At 41.4% G+C, this 11,846-nt stretch overlaps 2 protein-coding genes across 3 annotated transcripts in view; one reads left to right on the forward strand and one right to left on the reverse strand.

The window, feature by feature from the left end:
• Positions 1-6,778, forward strand: part of LOC127848828 (heterogeneous nuclear ribonucleoprotein R-like) — a 57,058-nt gene extending 50,280 nt beyond the window's left edge. For both annotated transcript variants that reach the window (XM_052381477.1, XM_052381478.1), the window contains exons 13-14: positions 5,183-5,255; positions 5,638-6,778. In XM_052381477.1, coding sequence (XP_052237437.1) covers positions 5,183-5,255; positions 5,638-5,992 — 428 coding nt within the window. In that variant the 3' untranslated portion in view covers positions 5,993-6,778. The remainder of the gene's footprint in view (positions 1-5,182; positions 5,256-5,637) is intronic.
• On the reverse strand, positions 6,140-8,907 carry LOC127847920 (mucin-4-like). The gene is made up of 3 exons (XM_052380150.1): positions 8,298-8,907; positions 6,812-8,125; positions 6,140-6,153 (listed from the first exon to the last, which is right to left on the reverse strand). The coding sequence occupies exons 1-3, from the start codon at positions 8,905-8,907 to the stop codon at positions 6,140-6,142; spliced, it is 1,938 nt and encodes a 645-aa protein (XP_052236110.1).
• Between the last annotated feature and the right edge of the window lie 2,939 nt (positions 8,908-11,846).

Consider the following 11,846-nt stretch of genomic DNA (forward strand, 5'->3'; position numbering starts at 1 on the left):
GCCTTGGATCTAGGAACTTTCTTAAAAATAACAGTTCCTGAATTTTTTACAAAACACTTTCAGATACTGTCAAGGCCTATACTTTTGTCAAATATCAATGAACCGTAACTTTGTCATCATGACTTTAATTGGGATATAGCTGCTGTGTGGCCTCAAAGTGCAGTAGGGGGCATTGTGTTTCAAAAATGCAAGTCTTGTTACTACAAATAGTATGCTATTGCTCTGATAACGATGAGCCCCTCTTGTTAAACAGTGATGGAGGATATGTTGCTATTGTTGCAAACTTTATTATGGTTTATCCACTTCATCCCTCTTGTGTCAACAGAGTTGCCAGCTTCCTCCTTCCCTCTCTGTCCACCTGTAGGATTGTGTTGGACTCTTCTACAGACCAGTCATCAGTTGTCTTATGTACACCTTCTGGGTATTGTAGTTCTAAGGAACAAAAACACAGCAATTGTAATATAAACCTCTTATTGCTACAACTTTTAAGCTGTTTCTCCTTAAACACCAGGCTGTAGCACAGGTGGTTAGCGTGTGGCTATGCTATTAATTAGTGAAAACATCATTTTGAATGATAAATAATCATATTATAACAAAAAATTTACTTTTCTGAAAAAAAAAATTTCACTATCAAATATAAATATAACAAGGTATGCAACTCAAAATCAGCCCAAAACGGGGTGCATCGCTTTGAACAGCCATATCTTCATCAATTTTTCAGCGATTTTCACGATCTCGGTCTTATTCAACGCAGAAATGAATTTCCTTTCTGGAAATGTATATGTCTTGCAATATTTTTACAAATGCTGGGTCAACTTTTAAGAAATAACACGATACACAACACGCATGACCCAGTTGACAGTGATCATGTATTCTTTATGAATGAAATCTCCAGTTGTAAAGACACACCTCCGCATTGGACCAATGAAATCACTCGGATGTTTAAAATGTCAGTTAGTTGAAATGTATGTAAACAAAGGTTTCAAACGGCGCTGGACAGTTAGTCTTGATGCAGAATGTTACGACAAGAACGGTAATAATGTTTTTTCATACGTTTTATTGAATTATGGTATCGAACTACATGAACTTTATAGGGAAGTTGCCCTTTACTCCGTGAAGATTTCAGTCTTAAAGACAGCATGATCACTGTCAACTGGGTCATGCGTGTTGTGTATCGTGTTATTTCTTAAAAGTTGACCCAGCATTTGTAAAAATATTGCAAGACATATACATTTCCAGAAAGGAAATTCATTTCTGCGTTGAATAAGACCGAAATCGTGAAAATCGCTGCAAAATTGATAAAGATATGGCTGTTCAAAGCGATGCACCCCGTTTTGGGGTGATTTTGAGTTGCATACCTTGTTATATATATATTTGATAGTGAAATATTTTTTTTCAGAAAAGTTAATTTTTCGTTATAATATGATTATTTATCATTCAAAATGATGTTTTCACTAATTAATATCATAGCCACACGCTAACCACCTGTGGGCTGTAGTTGTTTCAAATGAGCCCCTCCTTTCCAACAATGATGGAGGATATGTTGCTATTGTTGCAGACTTTAAATGGTGTAAACACTCCAATCCTCTGTGTAAAGAGAGTGGCAAGCTTCCTCCTTCCCTTACTGTCCACCTGTAGTATTGTGTTGGACAGAGTGATCAGCTTCCTCCTTTGCTCACTGTCCCTGTAGTATTGTGATTGACAGGGTGACAAGCTTCCTCCTTCCCTCACTGTCCACATGTAGTATTGTGTTGGACAGGGGGACCAGCTTTCACCTTCCCTCACCATCCAGCTGTAGTATAGTGTTGGACAGAGTGGCCATCTTTCTCCTTCCCTCACAGTCCAAATGTAGTTTTGTGTTAAACAGAATGGCAAGCTTCCTCCGTCCCTCACAGTCCAGCTGTAGTATTGTGTTGGACAGAGCAGCAAGCTTCAATATTCCCTCCCAGTCCACCTGTAGTATAGTGTTAGACAGAGAGACAAGCGTGATCGGTTCCTCACTGTCCACCTGTAGTATTGTGTTGGAGTCCTCTAAAAACCAACACCTGGCCTGCAGTTGTTACATGTACACTGTGTGGGCGTACCTGTCAAGTGTCTTAAGTGGCATGATCCTAGATTGTCTGTGGTGCTTTTTTGGCTATTTCCTGAGCAAAATGAAGACTTATTTTGTTTCTGAAATTAGCCCTTTTTTCTTGACAAGTTGCCATTTTTAACAATATTTCAGTGAAAAATATAATGGAAAAGTCAGAACATGTCATTTTAAATGAAACATATATACTTATATGCTGAAACTCAAAAACATTTAAGTACTGTAGTTTAGGTTAATGTCAATCTCTGTTCATATAACAATGCCTGTAATGTTCAATGCATCTGATTTAGTAGTCAATCTTAAGTCTTAAGTAGCTGAAGTAGATGCTGACTGGCTCTGGTGCTCTCGGTTATACTCCCAAGTAACATTCTTTGACATGTCAATCAGTGCCTTTGAAGGTTCATACTTATGAGATGGTTCTTTATTATTCAGTTTCAATGTTAGGATTGAGCTGAGAGAGCCATCAGATTTTAATGATGAACGAAAGTCAGTCTTGTTTTTAAGGACCATGCTTAAAACGCGTTCCTCTTCTGCATTGCTGTGGGTAATAACTAAAATGACCATGGCAACCTTGAACAATAGTGGTAGTTTATTTTGAATGTATGTTCCCTAGAGAATGTCCATTCTCAAAGACTCTTGCTTTGAGCCATCCGGCATTTCCTCAACTGTTGTGGCATTCTTTATGATGTCCATAGGAGGTGGATCAAGCAGCTGGTACTCCTTGAATTGCTCCTCAAGAGTGTCCATCTCAGTGGGTGAGAAGTTAAGCATAAGTAGGAAGTTCTGAACGAAGTACTGCACACATTCAAATGATGCTTCTAACCTTGTTTCAAAGTTTATGAATTTAGCATTTGAGAGCAGCTGGTCATCGAATGGAAATGTTTTTATGACATACATAGCTGTGTCAACGTAAAATTGCATAGCAGCCTCCAAGAAATGTTTGCGTTTGTGACAGCGAAATGTCTCCAGCACTCTCAATCTGACATAATTTTTGATGGGTAGTGAAGCCAATCTGCAGGTCCTTCACATCAACAAGTGCCTCTGGATCAGTCAAGTCTACATCAATTATCAATGCTGCATTTTTTATTGCAGTAACGGTCACAAACTTCAGGAGAAATGTTCTCAAAAATAATCGCGTTTGATCCTCAATCAAGTGTGCACTTGGTTCCTCCTTCTTTACAAATAAACTGAACAAAACAAATTGTGCAAGAACAAACTGGTAGAACACACATAGTTACACTAATTGCTACAAATTTTGAATTATTGCTCTTTGATTCCACCTGTAGGATTGTGTTGGATAGAGTTACCAGCTTCGTCCTTCCCTCCCAGCCCACCTGTAGGATTGTGTTGGACAGAGTTACCAGCTTCGTCCTTCCCTCCCAGCCCACCTGTAGGATTGTGTTGGACAGAGTTACCAGCTTCGTCCTTCCCTCCCAGCCCACCTGTAGGATTGTGTTGGACAGAGTTACCAGCTTCGTCCTTCCCTCCCAGCCCACCTGTAGGATTGTGTTGGACAGAGTTACCAGCTTCGTCCTTCCCTCCCAGCCCACCTGTAGGATTGTGTTGGACAGAGTTACCAGCTTCGTCCTTCCCTCCCAGCCCACCTGTAGGATTGTGTTGGACAGAGTTACCAGCTTCGTCCTTCGCTCCCAGCCCACCTGTAGGATTGTGTTGGACAGAGTTACCAGCTTCGTCCTTCCCTCCCAGCCCACCTGTAGGATTGTGTTGGACAGAGTTACCAGCTTTGTCCTTCCCTCCCAATCCACCTGTAGGATTGTGTTGGATAGAGTTACCAGTTTTGTCCTTCCCTCCCAGTCCACCGGTAGTATTGTGTTGGACTCCTCTACAGACCTGTATCTGGCCTGCAGTTGTCACATGTACACCCTGTGGGTATTTTAGTTCTAATGAACAACAACACAAAGTTTATATCAGGTTGTCTATTTTACAAATACGTCCCTCTTTACCAACAATGATGGAGGATATGTTGTTGTTGTAGCCGACTTCCTATGGGTTTGTTAAACTTCATCCCTCTGTGTAAACCTTGTAGACAGCTTACTCTTTCCCTCACTGTCCACCTGTTGTATTGTGTTGGACAGAGTGTCATGCTTCTTCCTTCACTCACTATCCACCTGTAGGATTGTGTTGGACTCCTACAAACCCTGTCCTGCATTTGTCACATGTACACCCTGTGGGTATTGTAGTTCTAATGAACAACAACACATAGTTGCACTTATCACTCCAAATATTTAGCAATTGCTCTTTGAAGGAAAGAGACCTTCTGTCCTATTATGATGGACAATATGTTGTTATTGTTGAAGACTTTCTTATGGTTTATACACTTCGTCCCTCTGTGTAAACAAAGTGGCAAGCTTCGTCATTCCCTCCCTGTCCACCTGTAGTATTTTGTTGGACTCCTTTCTAAAGACCAGCATCTGGCCTGCAGTTGTCACATGTAGACCATATGGGCCCTGTAGTGTGTTCAACAATGATGGAGGAAATGTTGCTATTGTTGCAGACTTTATATGGTTTATTCATTCCTCTGTGTCAACAGGGTGACCAGCTTCCTCCTTCCCTCTCTGTCTACCTGTAGTATAGTGTGGGTATTGTAGTTCTAATGAACTGTATCGTTATTCACGACGGCAACACGATACAATTCACAATAAAGTCTTTTACAAAAGTGATCAAAACTAATAAGTTCTTAGAAATATTATGGACAAAATATAGAAAGCCATGAAACATATAGGACTGTTACCTTTCTGATGGCTGCAAAATAGTTCAAAACGTGAGCATCCGGTTTCAGAAAACTGCTGAAATTGCTCATAATGCGGCAACTACTACAACAACTACTACTACTACTACTAAATCTACTACTAATTATACTACTACCACTTCTACTACTGCTACTACTACTACCTACTACCTACTACTACTTCTCGTATAACTACTTCTACATGAAGTAGCTGGAACAACAGTTATAACTGGAAAAAAAGGTTGTACTCTACAACTGCCAACCCCCACCACTGCTTCTATTAGTCTAGAAGCAGTGGTGTTAAATATGATCCTGTATTTCCTTGTCTGCTCCTGTTGTTCCAGGTAGAGGTTTCCATAGAGGCAGTTTCCAGGGGAGCAGAGATGACAGGAGTTACAGCAGTGGGGGAGATCAAAGGTCAGTAAAGTAAATAAAGATTTTAAAAGACGTAAAAACAACAACATTGAACAACAGTATGGATAGTACTTGTAGCATTGATTTATTTATAACCTTGCAAATGACGTTTGATAGGTGGAATACTAATGTTACACTGTCAAAAGTTTCTTTTGGTGAGCAACTTAGGACCTTTGTCCGGCTTGTTTACTGTCACTTGTGTCACATGAATGTTTGCTTAATGCTTCTAACATTAGAGGTCACGTTAATTTCATTGACAATGCATAACAAATGTATTTAGAACAGTTCTTTGTACCTCTTATAAATAAGCTGTTAACCCAGTGTTAACCAATCTGAATAACAAGTCATCAGAGGGGTGTTATTCAGAAAATGTGTGTATTCACAGATATGGCCAAAAGCGTTCATATGATGACCGGGACGGTTTCCATGGCAGCGACCGTAGATCCAGTGGTGGTTACGGTGGTTACAGCGGTAGAGATGGCGGTTACGGTGGCAGAGATGGCGGTTATGGCGGCAGAGATGGTGGTTATGGCGGCAGAGATGATGGTTATGGGGGTAGTGGGGGTCGCTATGGAGGTGGAGGTGGTTACCATAGCGGCGGTAGCGGTGGTTACAGCAGTGGTGGTGGTGGCGGTGGTTACATGGATTGGGAAAGTGGTTACAGTGGAGGATATCGTGATGATGATGATGGTTACAGCGGCGGTTATGGGCAGGGTGGAGGGAAAATCAGGCGCTATTAAAGTGTTCTTCAATCCACCCTATTCTTTTACAATGACATTCTGAATGTTTAGTGGGTTTTTTAAGAATCCGTTTCATTGTGAGGGGTCAAAACTTGTTACTGTTTGCTTTGTTTTGTTCATACAGAAAATGATGTATGGCATAACTCTTCAAGTTATTGAAGCTGTCATAGATGGATATATCTGCATAAGCAAAAGTCAAAGAAAAAATTGGACAGTTTTTGTTTATATGAACAAGTTATGACAAGAGCCAGGAAACATAATTATGTGTAATATTTTGATAAATACTTGCAAGAGTGTGATTTATGCATGAATTTTCCATCCAATATTCAGGACAGTTTCATTTTGTTGTTGGTTCTGCCAAAAGTTATGCCATATAACTTTCTAGCTACACCCTGATTGGTTACAATCTTTTTTTTTTCACCTTTTGTTGAGCTTCTTATGACGAAGTTGTACGTCTCAATGTTGCTACAAGTGTTCATTATGTTACTCCTGTGTTGCTGTTTTATTTCTTTGATGTCCAGCATTTATCGTTTTGTAAAATCATGAAATTATTCCATACTTTAAAAGACTCATTTGCAATGACTACATTGCCATAAATTATGAATATTAATGAAGTTGGACATGTTATCATTTAAATGTAATTTCATTTTGCTGCATTTGATCAGATCATTTTTATATCTGCATGTTCATTTAAGAGAATAAAATCATCCATTTTTTAAATAGTTCACATTTGGTAATGTATGTATATGTAACATTTTAAATAAAATATTAAACAAAGAAATTCGTCATACTCTGAATCACCATTATTGAACAACTGACCAACTAACGGGACTCTGAGTAACAGAGGAATACTGACAGACTGAGGGATACTGACTGACTGATGCATACTGACTGACTGAGGAATACTGACAGACTGAGGGATACTGGCTGACTGAGGGATACTGACTGAATGAGGGATACTGACAGACTGAGGGATACTGACAGACTGATGGATACTGACTGACTGAGGGATACTGACAGACTGATGCATACTGACAGACTGATGGATACTGACTGACTGAGGGATACTGACAGACTGATGCATACTGACAGACTGATGGATACTGACTGACTGAGGGATACTGACAGACTGAGGGATACTGACTGAATGAGGGATACTGACAGACTGAGGGATACTGACAGACTGATGGATACTGACTGACTGAGGGATACTGACTGACTGATGCATACTGGCTGACTGAGGGATACTGACAGACTGAGGGATACTGGCTGACTGAGGGATACTGACTGACTGAGGGATACTGACTGACTGAGGGATACTGACTGACTGATGGATACTGACTGACTGAGGGATACTGACTGACTGATGCATACTGGCTGACTGATGGATACTGACTGACTGAGGGATACTGGCTGACTGAGGGATACTGACTGACTGATGCATACTGGCTGACTGATGCATACTGACAGACTGAGGGATACTGACTGACTGATGCATACTGGCTGACTGAGGGATACTGACAGACTGATGCATACTGGCTGACTGAGGGATACTGACAGACTGAGGGATACTGACAGACTGATGCATACTGGCTGACTGAGGGATACTGACAGACTGATGCATACTGGCTGACTGAGGGATACTGACTGACTGATGGATACTGGCTGACTGAGGGATACTGACAGACTGATGCATACTGGCTGACTGAGGGATACTGACAGACTGATGCATACTGACTGACTGATGCATACTGACAGACTGAGGGATACTGACTGACTGAGGGATACTGACTGAATGAGGGATACTGACTGACTGAGGGATACTGACAGACTGATGGATACTGACTGACTGAGGGATACTGACTGACTGAGGGATACTGACTGATGCATACTGACTGACTGAGGGATACTGACAGACTGATGCATACTGACTGACTGATGCATACTGACTGACTGATGCATACTGGCTGACTGAGGGATACTGGCTGACTGAGGGATACTGACTGACTGATGCATACTGGCTGACTGAGGGATACTGACAGACTGATGCATACTGGCTGACTGAGGGATACTGACAGACTGATGCATACTGGCTGACTGAGGGATACTGACAGACTGATGCATACTGGCTGACTGAGGGATACTGACAGACTGATGCATACTGGCTGACTGAGGGATACTGACTGACTGAGGGATACTGACTGACGAGGGATACTGACAGACTGATGCATACTGACAGACTGAGGGATACTGACTGACTGATGCATACTGACTGACTGATGCATACTGACTGACTGATGCATACTGACTGAATGAGGGATACTGACAGACTGAGGGATACTGACAGACTGATGCATACTGGCTGACTGAGGAATACTGACAGACTGAGGGATACTGACTGACTGAGGGATACTGACTGACTGATGCATACTGGCTGACTGAGGGATACTGACTGAATGAGGGATACTGACTGACTGAGGGATACTGACTGACTGATGCATACTGACTGACTGATGCATACTGACTGAATGAGGGATACTGACAGACTGAGGGATACTGACAGACTGATGCATACTGGCTGACTGAGGAATACTGACAGACTGAGGGATACTGACTGACTGAGGGATACTGACTGACTGATGCATACTGGCTGACTGAGGGATACTGACTGAATGAGGGATACTGACTGACTGAGGGATACTGACAGACTGATGGATACTGACTGACTGATGGATACTGACTGACTGAGGAATACTGACAGACTGATGCATACTGACAGACTGAGGGATACTGACAGACTGATGCATACTGGCTGACTGAGGGATACTGACTGACTGAGGGATACTGACAGACTGAGGGATACTGACAGACTGATGGATACTGACTGACTGAGGGATACTGACTGACTGATGCATACTGACTGACTGAGGGATACTGACTGACTGAGGGACTCTGAATAACAGAGGGATACGGACAGACTGATGGATACTGACTGACGAGGGATGAACAAAAAACGCTATCACTGACTGACTGATGAACAAAAAAATGCTATCACTGACTGACTGAAGGATACTGACTTACTAATGAACAAAAAACGCTATCACTGACTAACTGAGGGATACTGACTGACTGATGAACAAAACATGCTGTCACTGACAGACTGAGGGATACTGACTGACTGATGAACAAAACACACTGTCACTGACTGACTTAGGGATGAACAAAAAATGCTGTGACTGACTGACTGAGGGATGACCAAAAAACGCTATCACTGACTGACTGACTGAGGGATGAACAATAAAAAGCTATCACTGACTGACTAAGGGATGAACAAAAAAATGCTGTGACTGACTGTCTGAGGGATGAACAAAATATGCTGTCACTGATTTAGGAATTAACAAAAAAAACGCTGTCACTGACTGACTAAATGATGAACAAAAAAACGCTGTCAATGACTGACTAATGAACAAAATACGCTGTAACTGACTGACTGAGGGATGAACAAAACACGCTGTAACTGACTGACTGAGGGATGACAAAAAAACGCTATCACTGACTGACTGAGGGATGAACAATAAAACACTATCACTGACTGACTGAGGGATAAACAAAAAATGCTGTCAATGACTGACTTGGGGGATGAACAAAAAATGCTGTGACTGACTGACTGAAGGATGAACTATAAAACGCTGTCACTTACTGGCTGAAGGATGAACAAAAAAGAGCTGTCACTGACTGACGGATGAACAAAACACGCTGTAACTGGCTGACTGAGGGATGAACAAAACACGCTTTACTGACTGACTGACAGATGAACAAAACACGCTTTACTGACTGACTTGAGGGATGAACAATAAAACGCTGTCACTGACTGACAGAGGAGGAACAAAAAATGCTGTGACTGACTGACTGAGGGATAACCAAAAAACGCTGCCACTGACTGACTGAGGGATAAACAAAAATGCTGTGAATGATTGACTGAGGGATGAACAATAAAACACCTTCACTGACTGACTGAAGGATGAACAAAAAAATGATGTGACTGACTGATAAACAAAATACGCTGTAACTGACTTACTGAGGGATGAACAAATCACCCAGTAACTGACTCACTGAGGGATGAACAAAACACGCTTTACTGACTGAATGAGGGATGAACAAAACATGCTGTATCTGACTGACTGAAAAATGAAAAAAACACGCTGTAACTGACCGAGGGATGAACAAAACACGCTGTAACTGACTCACTGAGGGATGAACAAAAATATGCTGTAACTGGCTGACTAAGGGATGAGCAAAAAACGCTGTCACTGACTGACTGAGGGATGAACAAAACACGCTGTAACTGACTGACTGAGGGATGAACAAAACATGATGTAACTGACTGATGAGTAAAACACACCGTAACTGACTCACTGAGGGAGGAACAAAAAGCGCTGTCACTGACTAAATTAAACACACTTGCTTAATAACCAATGCAGAGTGACTGAACAATGGACACAGTGTATTTAAGAAATCAAAAGAAACAAGAGCTGTCTCGACCGGAAGACAAATGCCCCCCAAAAACGCTTTTTTCGCAACGTAAATGCAGATTTGGAAACCGAAACGCGGACCTTAAGTTAAAGGATTAGGTCAATGGGGTCAAAATTTGTGTGCATATGGAAAGGCCTTGTTCATATACACATGCATAACAAATATGAAGGTTACATCTAAAGCGACAGAAGTTATGAGCATTTTTCGAGCAGAAATGCAATTTTTTATGATTCAAGGGACGTAACTCAGAAGTGCCAGGATAAATTTGGCTGATTATCGAACTTAACCTAGATTTTATTGCCTTTAACATTTTTATGAAGTTTGGTGAAGATCCGATGACAATTGCTGGAGTTATTGAGCGGAAACAAGAAAAAATCAATTTTTTGCTGATTCAAGGGCCGTAACTCAGGAGTGTCTTGGTCAATTTGGCTGATTATCGAACTTGACCTAGATCTTGTGACCGTACACATTTTCATGAAGTGTGGTGAAGATCCTATGACATTTGCTCGAGTCATTGAGTGAAAACGAGAAACAAGAATATCAAAGAAACTGATAGATGCTCCCCGATGATGCGCTTTGTCAATCTATGTGTTAATAACCACCTATAAAAAATCTTTTATTAGCCTCGGTGAACTTTACCTTGACCCCAGTGACCTCAAACCTCATCAAACGGCAAAGGCCCATGCAAGGTACCTACATGCCAAATATGAAAGAGATCGGTAAAGTATTGAAGGTGCTATGAGAAACTGTTACAAAAGCGTGACGGAAAATGTATTAATAGCCTCTGTGACCTTGAGCCCAGTGACCTCAAACCTCATCAAAAGGTAGCGGTCCATGCAAGTTACCTACATGCCAAATATGAAAGAGATCGGTAAAGTATTGAAGGCCCTGTAAAGTATTGAAGGCCCTATGAGAAACTGTAAGAAAAGCGTGACGGAAAATCTATTATTAGCCTTGGTGACCTTGAGCCCAGTGACCTCAAACCTCATCAAAAGGTAGAGGTCCATGGAAGGTCCATGCCAAATATGAAAGAGATTGGTAAAGTAACAAAAGAATGACAGAAAATCTATTATTAGCCTTGGTGACCTTGACCCCAGTGACCTCATCAAAAAGTAGTGGTCTATGCAAGGTACCTACATGCCAAATATGAAAAAGATCGGTAAAGTATTGAAGGTGCTATGAGAAACTTTAACAAAAGCATGACGGAAAAATCAATTAATAGCCTCAGTGACCTTGAGCCCAGTGACTTCAAACCTCAACAAAAGGTAGAGGTCCATGCAAGGTACCTACATGCCAAATATGACAGAGATCGGTAAAGTAT

This window comes from Dreissena polymorpha, chromosome 10 (genome assembly GCF_020536995.1).
Source record: "Dreissena polymorpha isolate Duluth1 chromosome 10, UMN_Dpol_1.0, whole genome shotgun sequence".
Taxonomy (NCBI): Eukaryota; Metazoa; Mollusca; class Bivalvia; order Myida; family Dreissenidae; genus Dreissena; species Dreissena polymorpha.

Coding starts and splice junctions, on each gene's coding strand:
- LOC127847920 (XM_052380150.1), bottom strand. CDS start 8,907: ATGCATCAGTCAGTCAGTATCCCTCAGTCAGTCAGTATCCATCAGTCT. Junction 8,126..8,297: donor CAGTATCCCTCATTCAGTCA/GTATGCATCAGT, acceptor AGTATCCCTCAG/TCAGCCAGTATGCATCAGTC.